The 19,909-nt window shown below is 50.1% G+C and overlaps 1 protein-coding gene across 1 annotated transcript in view; it reads left to right on the top strand.

Annotated features, from left to right (window-relative positions):
• The window catches only part of URM1 (ubiquitin related modifier 1), a 60,518-nt gene that overhangs the window by 22,489 nt on the left and 18,120 nt on the right, over positions 1–19,909 (top strand). The window contains exons 2-3 of the mRNA XM_078646645.1: positions 10,821–10,891; positions 18,530–18,611. Of these exons, the coding sequence (XP_078502771.1) occupies positions 10,821–10,891; positions 18,530–18,611 (153 nt within the window). The remainder of the gene's footprint in view (positions 1–10,820; positions 10,892–18,529; positions 18,612–19,909) is intronic.

The raw sequence follows: 19,909 nt of genomic DNA on the forward strand, positions 1-19,909 counted from the left end.
TTTCCTAAAGTCTGGTGGGAGGGAGATTTCTCTTCCTCCTCAATACTCTCTGTCTGAGTGGAGTGATCCATAGTTTCAGGCTTCACAACACTGTCATCTGTCTGAGTTTGAGCTGTGGCCATCACAACTCTCCCAACCTTTTCAGGAGGGGGCTCAGTTTGGGTGTGGGCTGTGACCATCACAGCCTTGACAACCTGTTCTGGGAAGGAAGTTGTCTGAGATTGGGTTGTGACTGGCACAACCCTCCTGACCTGTTCAGGGAGGATATCTGGGACTGGGGCTGTGGCTACCACTGCCCCACTACCCTTACCATGGATGTTCACCATTCTAGAATGGGTCTCTTGCTCTACTTCAGCCCAGGCTGAGAGCTCTAAATCATTCCCCAGTAGGCAATCTACAGGCAAGTTTGGTGACACTGCCACTCTCTTGTGGCCAGTGACACCTCCCCAGCTGAGATTGACCACTGCCATGGGATGATCTCTCTGCACTCCATCAATATTGGTCACCTGGTATGTGGCACCAGGTAAAAGTTGCCTTGAGGGGACTAGACTCTCAGTCACCATAGTGATGCTAGCCCCTGTATCTCTATAGGCCTCAACTTTTATACCATTGATGAGGGGCTCCTGTCTGTACTTGCCCAAAGTGTTGGGACAAGTTGTGAAGTTGGCAAACCCCATGCCAGTCTCACAGACAAGAGTATCTAAGTTTGGGGACCTGGTTAGGCCAGAGTCCCCAGGAACTCCCAAAGTAAATGCACCCAAATTCTTGGGGGCACTCCCACCACCTGGGGGATTACTACTAGTAGTAACAGGAGGTTTGGGAATGTTACTTGGGGGTATGTTTTCCTTATTGTTATTCTTGGGGCAACTGCTGTCAGTTTTTAAGTGACCCACCTGTTTACAGGGATAACAATAAGGTTTCTTCTGGTTGTTGGAAGGATTCTGGGACCCACCCCCCTCAGAGGATTTTTGGGGCCCTGATGTGGTTTGATCTGTAGATTTATTCCCACCCTTCTCTTGAGGCTTGGTTGATTCCTTTTTCTGGTCACCACCTTGGTTCTTGGGCCTAATCCTGGTTCTGACCCATTTGTCTGCCCTCTTACCCAATTCTTCTGGAGAGGTCAGATCAGAGTCTACCAGGTGCTGGTGTAATAACTGGTTCTGACAATTATTTAAGACTTGCTCTCTCATAATTAGATTATACAATCCCTTGAAATCAGTAACCTTACTACCCAGTAGCCAGCCTTCCAAAGCCTTAGTGGCACAATCAACAAAGTCAGACCAGTCCTGAGACTGAGTTTTCTGGGTGTCTCTGAACAGCAACCTGTACTGCTCAGTGGTTAAGCCAAACCCATCAACCAGTGCATTTTTCAGGACCTGGTAATCATTAGCATCCTCCACTCTTGTAGTGAGGAGCTTATCTCTACCTTTACCATCAAAGGAGAGCCACAGTATAGCTGCCCACTGACTCTGGGGAATGCCCTGCACAGTGCAGGCCCTCTCCAGAGCAGCCATCCATTTCTGGATATCATCCCCTTGCTTAAAGGGGGGCACTATTTTAGTCAGGTGTTTAGTATCTAAACCCTTCTCTCTATCTCTTGGGAGATTGCTGCCACCAGTGGGAGCTAGCCCACTCATCTGCTGCTCTCTTGCCAGGGCAAGCTTCTCTTTGGCCAGGGCAATTTCTTCCCTTTCAATCCTCAGTTCAGCTTGTCTCATCCTAGCTTCATGCTCTTTTCTCTGAGGGGAAGTAAATCTCCTCTGTGGAGGATTCCTTCTCCCCTGAGAAGAGGCATTAGAGTGCAGAGATCTATTGGAGTCCCTAGAAAGAGATCTATCTCTCCTAACTCCAAGGTTAGGCCCACTTCGGGTTAGTACTGGGGGGCCCCCAGATCCTAGCCCAAGTAAGTCTAAGTTGGTCCTAGTTAGCCTTCTGACTACCTCAAGACCCTTGTCTACCTCATCCCCAGAGAGTACCTCCTGATCCTCCTCCTCAACTGCTGAATCAGTGTTGTGGAGATCTGGATCCCCAGAGGTTCCCTCTAAGGCTGGCATGTTCTCATGTAACTGAGAAAGCTTTCTGGCATCATATGTCTCTAAGAGACCTATCAGAAAGGAAGTGGTGGGGTTAGACCCCTGCTTCAGTTTTCTGGAGACACAGATCTGTCTCATCTCATGAAAGCTGAGAGCTGCATATCTTGAAGTGACCTGTGGAGGGTCAACACTGACCAGGGGAGTCTCAGTAGAGTCCTCCTGAGTCGACATGCTTTTCTAGTGAGGTGTAAGTGGTGCACTTACCTACACTATATGTTTGCCTACTGATCCCTTGCTAGAGTTGTAGTTTAGGGTGTGCTAGGCCCTAGGAGCTACAACAGCTGGTTCAGTAGAACTCAGAGTATTCTAAGCTAAGTTATATGTACCTTTAGTACTTATGTGATCTTTCACAAGATATTCTTAGGGCATGTGTGGTAAAACAACAGCAAGCTCAAATCCCAACCGCTGCTCACCAATGTGAGAAGTTGGCCTGATGTGCAGTGCTCACTATTCTAGTGATCACTATATATCAGTCCAAACAACCCTTATTGATGATTGGTTGTAAGTCAACCTTATAGACCAGCTATCCTAGTAGCATGGATACGAGCAGTCTAAGGCTAAGACTCTAGAGGGCGTGTTAAGCCAGCTGTTTTACCATCACATTACCCCTTGAACACCCAGTGAAAGGACACCACACAAGTTGTTATGAAAATAAACAGTGTATTTATTTATAACAAGACTACCCTGGCTCTTTATGAGACAGGGAGCTAAGCACACAACAAAACTCTTACGAAAATACTTTAAGTTAGCACGTTATACACAAATGCCCGAGGGGCACGGAAAACCATATACTTTAAAAGTGGAATGCGAATTACTAGCAGGTAAGTAACAGTTCTAATAGGCTTTGGAATCGCTAGGACTGGACTAGGGAATCGTTAGATTACTACTAGGAGGCCCAGGGGACTCGGGTGCAGAGTGTGCACTCTCACGCGGGATGCGGGACAAAGTCTATGGAAGCTAGAATTCACAAAGTTAGTGTTCACGGGCGAACCCGACCTGGTAGGGAGAAAACGACAGTGGATCCTGACCCTTGGATAGTGAGGCTATGCTGGGACACCGGAGTGCCGAAGTTACCTAGCCCAGGGGCTGCAGCTGCATAGGTCTGAAAAGACGTCGGGGATCTCGTTGCCGGACCAGGAGCCTGGAAGGAAGAAGTTGCTGGCAGGCGACCAGTGAAGAAAAGTTCGATGGATCCAAGCCTGGATCAAGGAAGAAGAAAACCTGAAAGCAGAGGGGACCAAGTTCTTGAATCACTAGCCAGTGATTAAGTGGGCACCAGGATGGCACCGGGCGAAGTCACCGCAGTCAGGTGAGTGGGCGCTGCTGGGCTCTGCAGTCTCTCGGACCAGGAGGCGTTGTCGGCGACCAGGATGGAGGTGCGAGCTGTCCCACGAAGGTTGAAGTCGTTGGCGTCGAAGTTACCCAGGATTGGGCAACAAGCCTTGGCTAATTCAAGCCCACGCGGTGGACTCAAAATGGCGTCTTGAGGGGACCAGGAGGGTCCGGGGTGCTCCTCTTCTGGAAGGGAGCAAGGGCCAGTCTGGAGCAACCAGACCAGCAGCAGAAATGTCGTCGGGCGTCGTCTGGAAGGCCACAAGCCAACGGGCTAGTAGCCAAACAACGCGGTGAGCAGCGGAAAGCAGAAGGGCCCCACGCAGATCGTGGAGATGCTGGGGGGCTGCACTTCGGAGCTGGAGCTGCTCAGAGTCGGGGCTTCTCGGACCCCAAAGCACTCACCAGTAGATTACTCGGCGGGCTTGCTGGAAAGAAGTCGTGCAGTCTTGCAGATGGCCGGTCCCTTGAGGTCTCGTCGCACCCACGGTTCTCAGCTGGGCTGTAGAGGTGGGTAGAGGTCAGAGGTGCCAGGGAAGCCGGTTCTCGTCGAGCTGGGCAGTCGAATTCCGGAGGAAGGACTTACAGCAGACCGCAGTGTTCTTTAGATGGTGCCTGCGGATGCAGGGTGACTACTCCTTAGTCACAAGGGAGAAATCTTAGGAAGAAGTCTTGAGTTCCTTTCGGGGAAAGTAGTTTCAGGATTCAAAGATGATCTGATTTGGAAGGGGGCCAGTCTCTACCTTTATCCTGTAAAAAGGGGCTGGCACGCGACTAAGTCCTGCCCTATGGGTGGGACTAGGAGGGGGGTGGTTACACCCACTTCCTTGGCGGGCTTTTCCCCAGCACAGGGTCTGGAGTGACCCTGGAACTGGTTCCAGCCAGCCTATGCACAGTGAGCACCGGGGTGCCACGTGCAGTCACCTTCCTCTAAAGCCCTGCCTACCTACAATACACAAAACCCTGTCTGGGACGGTGCTGGCACCGCCCCTGGCAGGAAACCCTTTGTCCTTATCTCCTGCTCTGGGAGGACTCCCAGCAGCAGGAGGGCAGACTTGTGTCTCGGTGGCAGCATCCATTTTGTGGATGCTAAGGCTCTGTCTGACTTTAACCGGGGTTAGGGGTTACATACATGTCGTGTCCCTCTAGAAGGGTGGAATGCTAACCCCGTCGCCAGAATTGGCGAGGGGTTAGTATTCCAATTCGTATGACACCTTACTCGACATGTTTTGATAAAGCGATACCAGAGTTGGCATTTAACCGCGAGGATTATAATGCACTTAAGAGTATATGGTATGCGATATCATGGAAACGGCTAAGGGATGGATCCCGAAAGCCGCAGACAGGCTCAGCTCATGCTAGAGCACCATCTCACACGATTCCAAGCACTCTGCCTTCAGGATTGTTAAGGCCTGCCATAGGAGTGACTGATAGGAGAGCTGTGTGTCCATTTTAGGGTTAGATATAGGTATACTATATCTAAAGCAAAGGGTGATTACACCACCTTGCCCCAGCTGTCAAGCAGCCAGTTGTGTCAGATTTGGATGGCCAGCCAGGGGTGGCATAATACATGCTGCAGCCCCTGGTAGGCCCTGGGTACCTATGCCCTGGGTACCTAAGGTACACTGTACAGGGACTGATAAGGTGGCTCAGTATCCAATTTAGATATGTACCTAAGGTACATGGAATCCATTTTACAGAGAGAGCAGTGGGCCTGAGGTCCTGAACAGCAGGGCCTCAGGTCAACTAAGTCAGAAAACCAGCAAAACACCAGGCAAAAAGTTGGGGGCAACCATAGTCAGGGATCAACCTTCCTACAACCGCCAAAGCCAATCTCCACGAAGGAATGAAGGCCTTCCCCGACTGGATGAAGATCAGCCGTCTGAAGCTGAACTCGGACAAGACGCAGGTCCTCATCCTCGGCTCCAACCCTTCAGTCTGGGACGACTCCTGGTGGCCAACGGCACTGGGGACAGCCCCGAACACCACCGACCATGCACGCAACCTGGGAATCATCCTCGACTAACCGCTCCCAAAGTCCAATCAAGTCAACGCCGTCTCCTCCTCCTGCTTCATCACCCTCCTCCTGCTTCGCAAGATCTACAGATAGATCCCGACAGATACAAGAAAGACAGTCACCCAGGCCCTCGCCAGCAGCAGACTCGACTATGGAAACGCCTTCTACCCAGGAGCCCCGACCATGCTCATCAAACGACTACAACGCATCCAAAATGCCACGCACGACTTATCCTCGATGTACCATAACACGGCCACTTCACCCCCCCCCACTTGAGAAACCTGCACTGGCTCCCCATCAACAAAAGGATATCCTTCAAGCTCCTCACACACGCACACAAAGCACTCCACAAGACCGGCCCAGCCTACCTCAACAGACGGCTCTCCTTCTACATCCCGAACCGCCAGCTCCGCTCTGCCGACCTCTCACTCGCCACCGTCCTGCGCATCCAAAGAACAACCACCGGCGGGAGATCCCTCTCCCAACCCGCCGCCAAGACATGGAACACCCTCCCACTGAGCCTACGACAGATCCAAGACCTGCTGACCTTCAGGAGGATACTCAAGACCTGGCTGTTCGATCAGAAGCATCCCCCCACCCTCCCCAGAGCCTTGAGACCCTCACGGGTATGTAGTGCGCTTTACAAATGATTGATTGATTGATATGAGGTGTTAGTGATGAACACCAGAAACATAGCGTGTGTGTGTGAGTGAAGCTTACAAATGAATACAGTGGGTGGAAGGTCACACATGAGTAGTGCCTGGGATGCACAAAACCATAAAACCTTTTTTATATGGGAGGCTCACAAAAACTAACAGCATGTTATTTAAAATGGTCAAACCAGTAAATATGCCTCTTGCTAGGATTTTTTGAGCCTAAATATTGAGCATTTAATTGAAACAATGATTGATGGTGTGGAAGCCCTGCTCATGACTATTACGATGATTTATGTGACATTTGGAGAATTGCATATTAACAGTGAAGTAATCTTTGGGTAATTGTTATAAGAAAAGGAGTGACCTGGTTTGGTTGTTCTGGTATGGACATTACTTTCTCGAAGCGTATGTATGGTTGGTGTGTTTAAATTTATGTTAGGAAGCTCGGAGGGAAAACACACCCCTTGTGTGATAACATAGGCAATATTGGGACGTGAGGGTGAGGATTATTGGTGCCCTGGCCTCTTTGAGGACAACATTGGCCAAAGATTACAGAATTTAGAGATGCATGTTATTATTGCTTGGAGAAGCTTGAGTGAAGATGCACTTGATGTGATAGAATGGAAAACATTGAGCCGTGGAGGGGTTACTGATTCACTGTGCCTTTATGAAACACTATTTCCAATATTTTAAATAATAGTGCATTAAAGATACAACCAATTACCTTCTCATTTGTAGTTGCGGTATTTTATGGCCTCGTATATTTAATCACCCTTTGTAGAACTGTGTGTGTTGCACTTAGACTGGTGGTTTGTGTTTTGTGCGCGGAATAATTTACATTGAGTTCATTATGAGTAAATATCACATACATATAAACTTGCAACTTTTAGGAAGTGGGAGAGAACTGTATTTGCCTTTTGACAAGGTTCGCAGTAGAGAAAATAGTTTTGTAGGTGGAGCTGGGATAAGAAGACATTGATAACAGGTCTTAGGCCATGCTCCAGGGAAGAAAACAAAAACATGGAGACAAAGTGGAGCCGGCATGCGTAGAGATGTGCTCACCAATGAAAAGGAAGAAAGTAAGAGTGACAGTGAAGCCAACCAATGGTAAGTTAGGGTGACTAAAAGGCACTTTCTATGTCCCTCTTAGTATCCACTTTGAGTTTAGCAGTGTATGAAGCTAAGTTAGAGTTAACAACATGTCCAGGGTCACACTACGTCGAGTGGAGAAGGAGGGGTAGCCAGAATTCGAATAAAAAGATTAGCCCTTACACTGGCTGTAGTGATGACCTTGTCTTCTCCTCTTATTAAACACACGTTTGTGTGCGGCTTGTCAGAGACACGAACGTGGCGGTATCCCCCTGATTGAAACGCCAGCATACCGCACACAACTGTGGCGGTGACACATTCACTGCAGCCAGAGCCTCCAACTATTAATGTTACTTTTTTTAACGATCTGGCCCCGGGAGATGGGATCCCCAAGACCAGAATCAGTCCGGGAAGGGGGGCTGTGCAGCCCACCTCCCTGGTTTTAAACAAAAACAGATAAAGAAGTGGCCAGGCCCTGGAGGATGGGGTCCCCTGGGGCCCAAATCAGCCGGGGGGGGGGCGCACTACCCCTACCCTCATTCGAAATAGCCTGGTCCTGGGGGATGGGGTCCCTGGGGCCAAAGTTGGCCCAGGGCAGGGATGCCACACAGCCCCCTCTTGTTATAAAGCCCCAAAAAATAAATGGACCCTTGTCTCCAGAGTGTCTCTGGCGCCTAACAAGCCCTCCTGTTACATCCAGTAAGTCCCACACAGCAGGATTGCTGAGAGGTCTTTAGAGGCCAGCCCCCCTTTCTTCCCCACTCTACAATCGTACCTCCTGATGTCTCCTTGGATGCTGAGGGTCCTCGGAGGTCAGGAACCCCTTCTGTTACCTCCAATAAGTCCCAGACAGCGGGATTACTGAGAGCTGGTCAGATGTCCGCCCCCTTTCTCCACCACACTGCAAACACGACAGTTAACTAAACTCGGACAAGACGGAGGTCCTCATCCTCGGCTCCACCCCCTCAGCCTGGGACGACTCCTGGTGGCCGACCGCCCTGGGAGCAGCACCGACACCCACCGACCAGTGACCACACTCGCAACCGGGGATTCATCCTTGATTCAACACTCTCCATGACCAAGCAAGTCAACGCAATCTCATCCTCCTGCTTCAACGCTCTCCGCAAGATCTACAGGTGGATCTCCACGACACAAGAAGCACGGTCACCCAGGCCCTCGACAGCAGCAGGCTGGACTACGGGAACGCCCTCTACGCGGGAGCCCCGGCCAAACTGCTGAAACGACTGCAACTCATACAGAACGTCTCTGCACGCCTCATCCTCGACATCCCTCGCCACAGTCGCATCTCACCCCACCTGAAAGACCTGCACTGGCTTCCCATCAATAAGAGGATCGCCTTCAAGCTCCTCACCCACGCACACAAGGCACTCCACGACACCGGACCCACATACCTCAACACCTTCTACACCCCGAACCGCCAGCTCTGCTCCGCCGACCTCGCCGCTGCCCCCCCCGCATTCGAAGAGCGACCGGCGGCGGCAGATCCTTCTTCTACCTCTCTGCCAAGTCCTGGAACCCCCCCCCCCCCACCGTCCTACAGCAGACCGAAGGCCTACTGACCAACAGGCCTTCAGGAGGCTACTCAAGACCTGGCTGTTCGAGGAGTATCAGCAACCCCCATAGCCCCCCCCCCCACACGCCCCCAGCGCCTTGAGACCCTCACGGGTGAGTAGAGCGCTCTACAAATGTCTTGATTGATTGATGGCTAGTCGGGGTTGAGCTGAGGGTTAGACAAACGAAACCTAAGGGTCCTAAAGGGTGGTAAATGCATTACACAATGAGGTCGCATGACCACTCCATTTATTACACCCCACTTCCTCACAGTCCTAAAATCATTTTGATAAACAGCAGCAGGTTACTGTCTGCAGCCCTGACATTTAAATCGGCTAAGAATACTTTTGGATAACCATTTGCTTCAACATCAAGAAGGGTGCTTATCCTGCAGCTAACTGTTGCGCTAAAGGAGAACGGAGACAGGGAGGTTTAAAATGCAGCAGGAGACGAGTGATGATAAATCCTGCACTTCGAGGCTGAGCGTTGCTTGAATACTGCAGATGGGAGGCCACGTGGCCCGGGTCCACATCCTCTTGCTTGGAGGACTTGAGGGTCTTAGCAAGGTTGTCAGAGGTTGAGGATCATTGGCTGCAGATTCGTCATTGGTTGAAATACACAATAGACTCACTGCAGCCTCTACTTAAAGCCTGGCCTTATCACTCTCACAAACAGCCAGAAACACCGTGCAAAGGCTGCTGGGATCTCTCTGGGCTGTTAATGCATCCATAAACTCCCAGGACCTTCCAGAGTCTTTCATCGTAGAGATGCTATGTATGTTCACCCATCAGGAACCGTGTGTTTGTCTGGCTGCCCAACTTGCGGCTTCGTGTTCTTTTCTTGGCATCTTGATTCTCGTGGTAGCAAGTTGTTTGAGGGAACAGTGAGGCCCTCTTTGAAGCTGTCTTATATGCTGAAGGGGTTTAGAATACCAGATCGCTTGTGAATGTGCAGGGCTGACACCAACATTAGAATGACTCCTTGTTCACCTAAAGATGTCACAAAAGGGGCTTGCAAGGATGACCAGGCGTTGAGTGGTGGGGACCCAGCTAGTTTGAAAGCAGTGCCCTACGCCAGCAGGTCGGAATTCCAAGTCAAGCACCACTGGCTATGATGCAGCGACCTATGCCTCGCTTCGCTGCTGAAACCCTAACTCTGCACCTGGATGTGCCCAGAGTCCTTTTCAAATCTTTGAACGTTGATGAAATCGTTGATGTTGTATAACAATGCCACAGATGCAGCCGCGCAGTCGAAATCTCCCTCACGTGAGTTGTTTTATTTGAATGCGATTAGTAGATCGTCGCTCACAGCTCTCACACTTGGGTTATTTATGGAATTACCAGGTCTATACCTTTCCGATTCTTCTGTATCTGACGCGCGAGGCCCGTTGGAAGGGTCAGATATGCGTTTGGACACCAGTTATCATCCAGATTGGAAGAGTCCACTTTGGAACCCCCTGTAAAGATGGGTAAAGCCCTGTAGTATCTGACATTGGACTGAGAGATGATTTCAAGGTGGCACGAGGTGTAGCCTTGGCAGCCGGAGAGCCACCAGGACAGCTAGAGATGGTAGACGCCGCCGACCTAGACTTCTCTCCCCAAAAATAGTTATTATTATTATTAACAGATTTGCACAGCGCATAGCTGCCCAGCAACGGGGCGTCTCAGCGCTACCCGATACAAAATACCCGTAAGTGGTGACCGCCCGGTAGGAGGAAAAGAGAGTTACGCTGGGAAAAGCCAGGTCTTTATGGCTTTCCAAAAGGCTGGGTGATCTTGGAGCCCTCTAATACCAGTGGGAACGGAGTTCCAGAGTTTGGCAGCCAGAACTTTAAAAGAACGACCACCCGCTCAGTTGGCATGTGTGAAAAACAGTTGTTTGGGAAGAAAGAAACTTCGGTTAATTGGAGCTGTTTGTATTGAGTGAGGTGTGAAAGATATTTTCTCATGTAACGTTTTCCTCCAGATCGCTGGGACCCTCTTACCCAAGGGTACCAGTGACATGATGGTGTTCTTGTAACTTTCAACTGTCCTGATCCATCCATTTTCCTTAATGTTGCAGGGGTGGAGCTGAGCTCTTGTTTGATGGAATCAAGAAACATCATGTGACCCTGCCAAGCCAATCCAAACCCTGTAAGTACTCTGCTGCTAACTCGATGTATGGTGGAGCCGTGCCCGAGACGCACAGATGTTCAATCAGTCAATCAGGGGGTGTAAAGCGCGCTACTCAACCGTGAGGGTCTCAAGGTGCTGGGGGGGTGGGGGCCATGGGTGCAGCTGCAGGTTAGTCAAAAAGCCAGGTCTTGGTTCTCTACCTGAAGGTGTGCATAGTAGGGTAGCATCTGACGTTGACCGGGAGCTCTTTCCAGGCTTTGGCTGTGATGTAGGAGAATGCCCTTCCACCCGCTCTGTTCTTGCGGGTGGAAGGGACATGGACAGGACTCCATTTATTTTCAATTCTGTGGGCGAGGTCGCTTATGGTGGGGATAGTGGATCTGAAATATGTATTCTGAGCTTCCTGCTCACCGAGGTCTTTTGAAGTGTTGAGACCCTCCATTGCATTGATTACATACCTCTTTGTCACACTGACCCAGCGCTTTGCACCCCTCTCTATCTTCACCCTCAGAAAGCCTCCTAGTGAGGCCGTGCACTGCTGCTCTGCAATTGACTCACTTTGGGATTATAAACCAGATACCTAAAAGAAACCCATTCCTCTTCATTGCATGAGCCGAGAAGTGCCCTTCCTCAGTGGCTGGCTTCATCACAGCACCGCCCTACAAAGACTTTGGCAGTGTGGCTATTGTCCGAGCCTCGTCCTAAAGAGGCCTGGCATCGCCCTACAAGCCCTTTGGCTGCGGTTCAGTATGACCCTTCTAAGACTTTGACTGCACTGTCCCTGAAGGGTTTGGGCATGTATAGTAATATAGATTAAACAGCTGGGGGAACAGCGTTTATTATGCAACTTTTACAACGCAGTGCCTTTACCATGCAACTTTTACAACGCAAGTCGTTACAACGACTTGCGCTGGGGGGCGCTCTAGGATAGGGAATAGTTAATTTACTATCCAAAACCTTCCCTAATATCCACGGGGACTGGAGTTGGAATAGTAAATTAAACTATTCACTATCCAGCGCCCCCAACGCAAGTCGTTGTAACGACTTGCGTTGTGAAAGTTGCGTAGTAAAGGCATGCGTTGTAAAAGTATGCGTGGTAATGACATACATCCAACAGCTGGAAGTGTGGGGATCGCCTGTCAAAGGGTTGCCTCTCAAAGGGCCTGGTTGCCTGTATTGGCTGTGTGACTGATTCCAAATGAAGGCTTTCCAAGCACGAGTATTTTGCCCCTTCCAGGCTTTCGCTGTGTGTGCTCATCACTCATCAGCAGGTTTGGATGGTTTTGGGAGACCTTAGACAAGAACAGATCCCCTTTGGGTACACTTAATTCAAGAACTGATGCATATGGTTTTGGGAGACTTCAGGTGGGTGCTCGAAAGCCTTGGCTGCCACTTGAAGTCTTTAGATTTCTGTAGAAAGCGTCCCATGGCAGTTTTGCTTTTCATGTCTTTACTTGGGCGATGATTGTTTCTTAGCAGCTTTGTTTGGTTGGATTGTTCCGGTCTCTGGGATGCTACGTCTTGATCAGCCTTTTTTACTGTTCTTTTGTACTCTCGTGGTGACATTGGACCGCCGTCCTCGGCACATGGACCAAGTGGACTTGGCTGCTCGGCTAAAGTTCCCACATTGCGTACGGTAGCTCTGTTACATTTTGCTGTTCCCTGCCTAGTTTGTCTTACTTGTCTGCTGTTTTTAGTCAATAGGCCTATGGTTTTACTGTGAAAGATCTTACTAGCAGTGCCTTGTGGTTCCATCCAAGGTGTTGTCTTATTTTTGAGCTAGATCTTAAAAGTAGCGCCTCCTGTTTTCCCAAGGTCTGCAAACAGGGCGACAGAACGGTTTGGGTCCTATCTCTGACTGGCTTAGACCACTCCAATATAATAAACAGAACAAATAGCCGGACAGGTTTACTTTTTAACATTGAATCACACCCAGCCAATCAGTTCTGGGGGATCGACTATTTTATTTTAGTCTTTTTATCTATTTTTTAGAAAAACATTTTTTCATTAATTTTTTGTATGTCATCAAAAGAAACAGTTATCAAACAATAGAGAATACATACAAACAAAAAATGTGCAAAAAATATACAAGTGTTCGATATGTACAAAATCAATACTGCGAGTTTGAAAAACACCAAAAACACATAAATACGATGCCTAACATTTGATTTTTTCACTAGGAACCAGTCCTTTATATTAAGTACAAGAAGCCAGGCGGACAACACAGTTCATAGGTACTGCCTGCCTGTCTTACTGAGCCAGGGATTAGGTAATTGATTCTGGGGTTGCACTCCTAGGGATGGAAAGTGTGGTATTGTTTGATAGCCTTAGTTGCACCCTTCTTCTTTGGCCCGGGCTCGGGGTCAACGCGTTTCGAACCACAATGTAGTTATGGGTTCTCCTCAGGACACGGACTGGAGGGAGCCAATACTGTAAACAATAATAATAGTGGAATTTGGTGTCAGTATTGTGTTCACATTTAAAATAAACTCTCAGACTCTGTGGGTGGTGTGTATAAATACCTGTACGTAGCACTTGTAAGCCACTTCAGTTGGAGAATTGCCTCGCAAGTATACAGGTTCTGCAAGATGACATGGATGTAAATAAAAACCCATTACTGTGGCTCTTACTATAACGTGCTTCAATTATGGCTGTGAGTAACCACTATCGGCGAGCATACCTTAAACCTGGGCGGCGTGGCATCTGGAGTGAGGAGAGCCGGCCGTTCATCGGTCCGGGGTTCTTGCGAACGGGTTTTGTTTTTGTTCAATTTTGACCTAACACTCTTCAGGGTCACCACACTCAGGGTTTTGGAGGCATAGTCCAGATGACCTGTATGACCTGCAGCCACAGGATGTGTCCTGGGATCTTTATGATGTGGATGCTCCAGGGGACACGAACCCCGGCCTTTATCCCGCCCACCCCTCCCCCCAAATGACACATCCAACTCCTTGCATGAGGTCCTTGGCAGGGCGGCCTCTTTGCATGAAGTGGAAATGCACACGGATGCCATTGAGGAGGACCCGTTGCAGCCCTTTCTTCCTCCCAGCGTCCCATGCACTACTGACCAATGCTGAAGGGGCGGCTCAAACCAGCTTCTGATATCCTCAAAGAGCCAGTTCAAGCCCGGGTGGACACAAAATAGAAGGCCTACCTGTCAGACCCGGTATATATTAAAAGTTGACGCCCCTCTCCCCCCAGCCCATCTCATTGGTGGTCCACACTGCTGCAACAAAAGAGCCAATGCGTAGGGCACCGGCGATGTACCCCCGCTGGACAAAGAAAGTAAAACGATTGATGCTGCTGGTAAGTGCATCGCTGCACAATCCGCCAACCACTGGGGCATTGTTAATTCAATCGGTTTACTTTCCCGGTATGACCGCGCTTACTTGGATGAAACGGAAGAGCTCCTCCAACATCGTCCAGGTGCGTACGGCGAAAGCGGCCAAGAGTTCGTGTCTGAATGCAAACTCATTTCCAATATCAACATACCATATGCTTTTGATGCTGCAGCTTCTGGCATCAATTGCAGCATACTCCACCGCAGGCACGCCTGGGTCTGTGTGTCTGGCTCCAAGCCAGACGTTCAACACCATCTCCTCAACCTGTCCTTCAACAGGGAACACCTCTTCGGGCATCAGATTGATGAGATACTGGAGACGATCAAGAAAGACTCGGAGACTCCCGAGGTCATTGGCACCCTCCAAACGCCCTCCTCTCGGAGATCCTTTCGGTGGGCTGCCTGCCAGGGCGCATCTAAGGTCATTTCCCCTGACACCTCCACCGTTTACCACAATCAGCCTCAACAACCCTCCACGGCGGGTTATTTTCGAGGTTCCTACAGAGTCAATGATTCCAAGGGAAGAGGCATGGGGGACTCCCCCAAGGGAGCTGCCCCTCCAAGCCGTGACCTGCCCATCCATTTTTTCCAATCACTCGACACTTATCGGGGGTCGACTCCAAGGGTTCTTCCCCACCTGGCAGCAGATCACCTCTGATCAGTGAGTGTTAGACATCATACGTCATGGTTACAGTTTGAAACACTTTTCCACCTCTCCCAGCATCCCACCCGCAGACACATCCTCTCACCCATAACACCAATGCCTACTTTGGGAAGAAGTAGGCGCCCTCCTGCTCAAGGGTGCCATAAAGCCATCGCTCCTGCACCTACAGCCCATGAACGAGTACATCCGGGTGGAACATTTCCACATGGTTATTCTACAGGATATCTATCATTCCTCTTCTAGAATAAGGCCAACTTCAACACTGCCCTGGACCTCAAACACGCCTACTGCCACATCGCGATTCATCGAGCTCACCAGTGCTACTTCCGCTTTGTGGTAAATGGGTGATATTATCAGTTGAAGGCGCTGCAGTTTAGGGTCACCAGTGCCCCCAGGGTGCTTACAACATGTTTAGCAGCTGGTTTGAGCAGCACCTGTGGTGCAAGGGCACCCAGCTGTTCCCTTACCTGGGCGACTGGCTGATTAAAATCACAACTCAGCAACAGTGCCTCACACATACGCATGCAGCCATAAACCTCTTACCCACCTGGGGTTCAACGTCAACCCCACCAAGTCCCACCTTCATCCCCTTCAAATGCAGTCCTGTCTAGGTGCGGTCCTCAACTCAGCGGTCGGCAAGGCCCATCCCTGTCCCGTAAGGGTGCAGGCCTTCCTGAGGTTTCTCCCTTTTTTTGACCAGATCACCAAGTTACCGTTAGAACAGGGAAGCGCCTTCTGGGAATGACGGCCTCCTACATTGTCATAGTCCCCCATACCAGGTTACCCATGTGCCCGTTGCAAGAGTGCTTAGCTTAACAGGGGTCTCAGGCTGGGGGGGGGGTGTCACTGGGAAGATCTATTGTTGATTTTGGGCTGCACGTCTCATTCTCTGCAGTGGTGGAACACCAACAACCAGATCAGGGGCGACCCTTTTGAGACCCTACCCTGCAGATCACCATCACAACGGACGCTTCCCTTATGGGGTGGACGGGGGCTTATTTACAGGACCTTACTATACAAGGCCAGTGGCCACCGCATCACCAGAGTCGTCACATAAATTATCTAGAGCTGTTGGCCATTCAGCTACATCTGAAAGTCTTCCATTGTCGCATCATGAACAAGGTGGTCCTCATTTGCACGGACATGACCGCCATGTGCTATATACAGAAGCAAGGCGCCTCTCATTCTCGTCACCTGTCGGAGTAAGCCCAGAGCATTTAGCGTTGTGTAATCCACCAGAGAGTCCATCTGCTAGTGGAGTACCTGCTGTGAGTGGACAACAACTTTACAGACCTCTTCAGCAGCAGTAGGCAACAAGTTCCCTACTGGGAACTCCACCCGCAAGTCCTCCTTCCGTACTTTTGGCAGTGGGGTTTCCCCGACATAGACCACCAAAAATGCAAAATGCCCAAACTTCATCTCCAGCTCCTCACACCCACAGTCCATGGGCAACAGACTAAAGATGAAGTAGTCAGGGGTATTGGCCTACTTTTTTCCGCCTCTCCCACTTCTTCTGTTCGTGGGTCCGAGGCACGATGCATACTTCACTCATCCTGATCCTTGTAGCTCCTACTTCTGCTGGACAGCCTTGATTTACCACCCACTGGCAGCCAGACTCTCAGAGTATGGCAGAAGCGGTGCTCGTGAGATTGGGTACAGGAGTCCCTCTGGCAGCCAGACACTCGGAGTCTGGAAGAAGCGGTGCTCGTGAGATTCTGTACACGAGTCCCTCTGGCAGCCAGACACTCGGTGTATGGAAGAAGCGGTGCTCGTGATATTCTGTACAGGAGTCCCTGTGGCGGCAAGACACTCGGGGTATGGAAGACGCGGTGCTCGTGAGATTCTGTGCAAGTTCCCTCTGGCGGCCAGACACTCGGAGTCTGGAAGAAGCGGTGCTCGTGAGATTCTGTGCAAGTTCCCTCTGGCGGCCAGACACTCGGGGTATGGAAGAAGCGGTGCTCGTGAGATTCTGTTTGTTGCAACGTTGACACAGCAGAAATCATTTAATGTACATAATTAAACTACTCCAAGCCAATGTCTCACAGGACCCTGACCCACAACCCTCAGTTGTTTAGTGGTTATGAATGAACCACATCTTTCGGAAACATTTCATTTAGTGTCAGAGTAAGGGCAGTAGATGGGTTCATAGATGGTGGGTGAAGATGATTATTGGTAGATGGTAAGATGCTGTGACATTTCATGGCATGTGGTGGTACCTCTATATGGGGTTTAAAGGGGAGAGGCGGGAGGCAGTGGTTGGAATCCACCATGCAGCTCCTCGCGACTGGTGAGGTGATCCTAAAGAACAGAGCAGAAAACTGGACTAGAGGATTCCGCAGAGAGGTGCTGCGAAGACCCGATAGTGGCATGTGCTTGTTGTTTGACAGCCGTAACCTTCAAAAAGCAAAGGCTGACTTCGAGAAGTGAGTTGGGAGTGAAAAGTTCAGCATCTACCATGGGTTTTAGCCAGAAGCAGCTTTGGGAGAGGCGAGGTGGTGATGTACCGTGTACTGCCTGGAATACGAGGACGAGTTTAAAAAGGTCCCTTTGGTGGTTTGCAGCCGCCATGGTGGTGTGGTGGTAAGGAGAGAGTGTTTGCCTGGGACGGTAGAGAGTGTGAGGGTAGCAATGTTGTTGAATTCGTCAAGGATGGACAGAAGAGTTCTGTAGAGACTGAATAGGAGGCTGTTGCTGGTGTCGAGCCTGTGCATAGACACAGGGGGTACGTGTCCGTGTGGGAGGAGAGCTGTGGACAATCCTCTGGATGTTCACCCTGTGGAACCTTGGGACAGCATTCCTTGACATCTGCTTGAGGAAGAGGGTAAGAGCAGCTCAGACCATCCTGGCCTTGGAGATCGACGTAGATGTGATATTGAAGCGGTGGGCGATGGAAAGTAGATTACTTTTAGTCTACATTCTTAATAGCTTGAAGTATAAGAATGCAGAGGGCCATCCAGTAGAGGATGAGTGTCCGGCAGTCTGTGATTTGATATAGAAGGTGAGAGGTTCGGAAGCAGATTTGTCGACCATCCAAGAACCTGAAGTACGAGATGATGCCGTCGAGGGAGATGGGTCCAAGACTGAGCCCTTGTAGACACCTTCCAGCAAGGCATGGGTTACTGGTGCACCAAGCGCCACATGCTGTAAAGTAACAACCCCTGAGATCTGAGAAGAACCCAGTTGCTGTTCTGCTGGTCCTTGGGCAGGCGAGGATGGCCAGCGTGGGGGACTCTATCAAGTGCTGCTAACAGCGAGTGCAAGATTGGGATTGGGGAGAGATGCCTGCGACGTGTGCTGGTGAGAAAGTTGTGCATTTGTGTAAGAGCACTGTTGGTGGAATGGAGTTGGAAGAATCCAACTCTGTGGCGAGAGTAAGAGTGGAAGACAGCCAGCCTGGCATATTCGAAAACTTTACAGAAGACGATAATTTGGGTAAAAGGCTGATAGTTGGAAGGCGGTTTCTTAAATGCGGACATTATGCAGCAGATTCAAAGCTTTGTGAATATGTGGTTATGGGAAGAGATTGGTTGAAGGGTTTGGAGAGGTAGAGCTGTACACAGTGGAGGGTCTAGGACCTCCGTGCAGCTGGACACAGTCCAGTGAGGTGATCCGTAGACCTTCAACTAAATCTGCGTTTGATTTCCTTCCTCAGGGGATGTCCGTCACCTGCTGACGTGGATCCGGGAGAACCTGCTGAAGGAAAGGCCGGAGCTCTTCATTCAAGGCGAGTCCGTGTAAGTGGAGCTGCTTTACTCACAGCTACAGGTAGAAAGCACAAAGAATCTTCTTGCCTGAAAACAAATATTCAATTTATTTATTTATAATATTTATAAAGCGCTCTGCAACCCTACGGGCATCCTGGCGCTGTGTACATATAGCTGAAACACTGTGCATCAGGGGCAGAAGGGATATCATTTGATTCTGGATAGTTAGATTTTAGGGAAGAGCCATGTTTTCACCTTTTTTCGAAAGGCCATCAGTTCATCTGTTTTCCTGATGTCAATAGGTAATCTATTCCACAGATGAGCTGCAGCTATGCTGAAGGCTCTGCCACCATAGGTGACCATTAGTCACACTTGGACCATCGCAGAAGCCCTGTGCGAGTGCTGAGGGGAGGGGAGGGGAGGGGAAGGCCATCCTTATGGAAGAGGAGGCCTCACACACAATATTGTGTCATTGCTTCATCATCAGCTTCCTCTCCCCACTCTGGAAGGACAGCACCTCCAGGGTGGACTCTACCTCCTGTTGGACTCTGAGCAGGAGGGCTCTTAGATAAAAGCTACTCGACAGTGAAGGGATCCAGGCCAGAGAATTAAAAATACCTTCATGTATCCCAGCTATTTGCCTTTATTAGTGGGTACATTAGGTAAGGTTAAAAAAGGTTGTGAGGCGGTAATGCGAGAGCAATGACTCACACCGCCAGCAAAAGAAGGCCAATATGTTTCTGCCCATCCTCAAAGCCCATCCGGGTCTGGGGCATTCCTCAGGGCCCGGGATCCCTAACACACTCTGGGGGCCTAGTCACCTGCTGTATAAGGTGAGGAGGAAAATATTGAAAGGATACAAAAAGTACTGAATTTGCTCAGGTGAGTCCTACCTGAAAGCGCGTGTGAAGAAAGACTTAATCGTGAGAAACAAAATATATGGTGTCCGTTTGTTTCAAAAGAAACAACTGGAAAGTGGCATCACGTGACTCTTCACAGCAAAACCACACCACTCACAGCACACGTGAGAGGGGAATAGACCACGCATAAAAGTAGCGCATGATACATGCTAAGCTACTGGCACTAGCTTGCTATCGTACCCTAGATTATAGCCGATACTGGCTTCTTAAACCGAGATTGGGGTGGTGTCCTCTGTAGTCCTCCCAGCTGCTCCTCCCTCCCACCTCCCCTTATATGGCGCCCGCTGCGCGGTGAGGAGAGCGACCCTTGACCCTGCTTGCAGGTTAGGCCGCTCCCCGCGCCACACAGCACCACCTGTGTGTTTGTGCCTCCACCCGCTGCTGCTGTGAGTTCGCCGCTGCTGTCTC

The sequence above is a fragment of the Lissotriton helveticus genome, chromosome 5_2, assembly GCF_964261635.1.
Source record: "Lissotriton helveticus chromosome 5_2, aLisHel1.1, whole genome shotgun sequence".
NCBI classification, from domain to species: domain Eukaryota; kingdom Metazoa; phylum Chordata; class Amphibia; order Caudata; family Salamandridae; genus Lissotriton; species Lissotriton helveticus.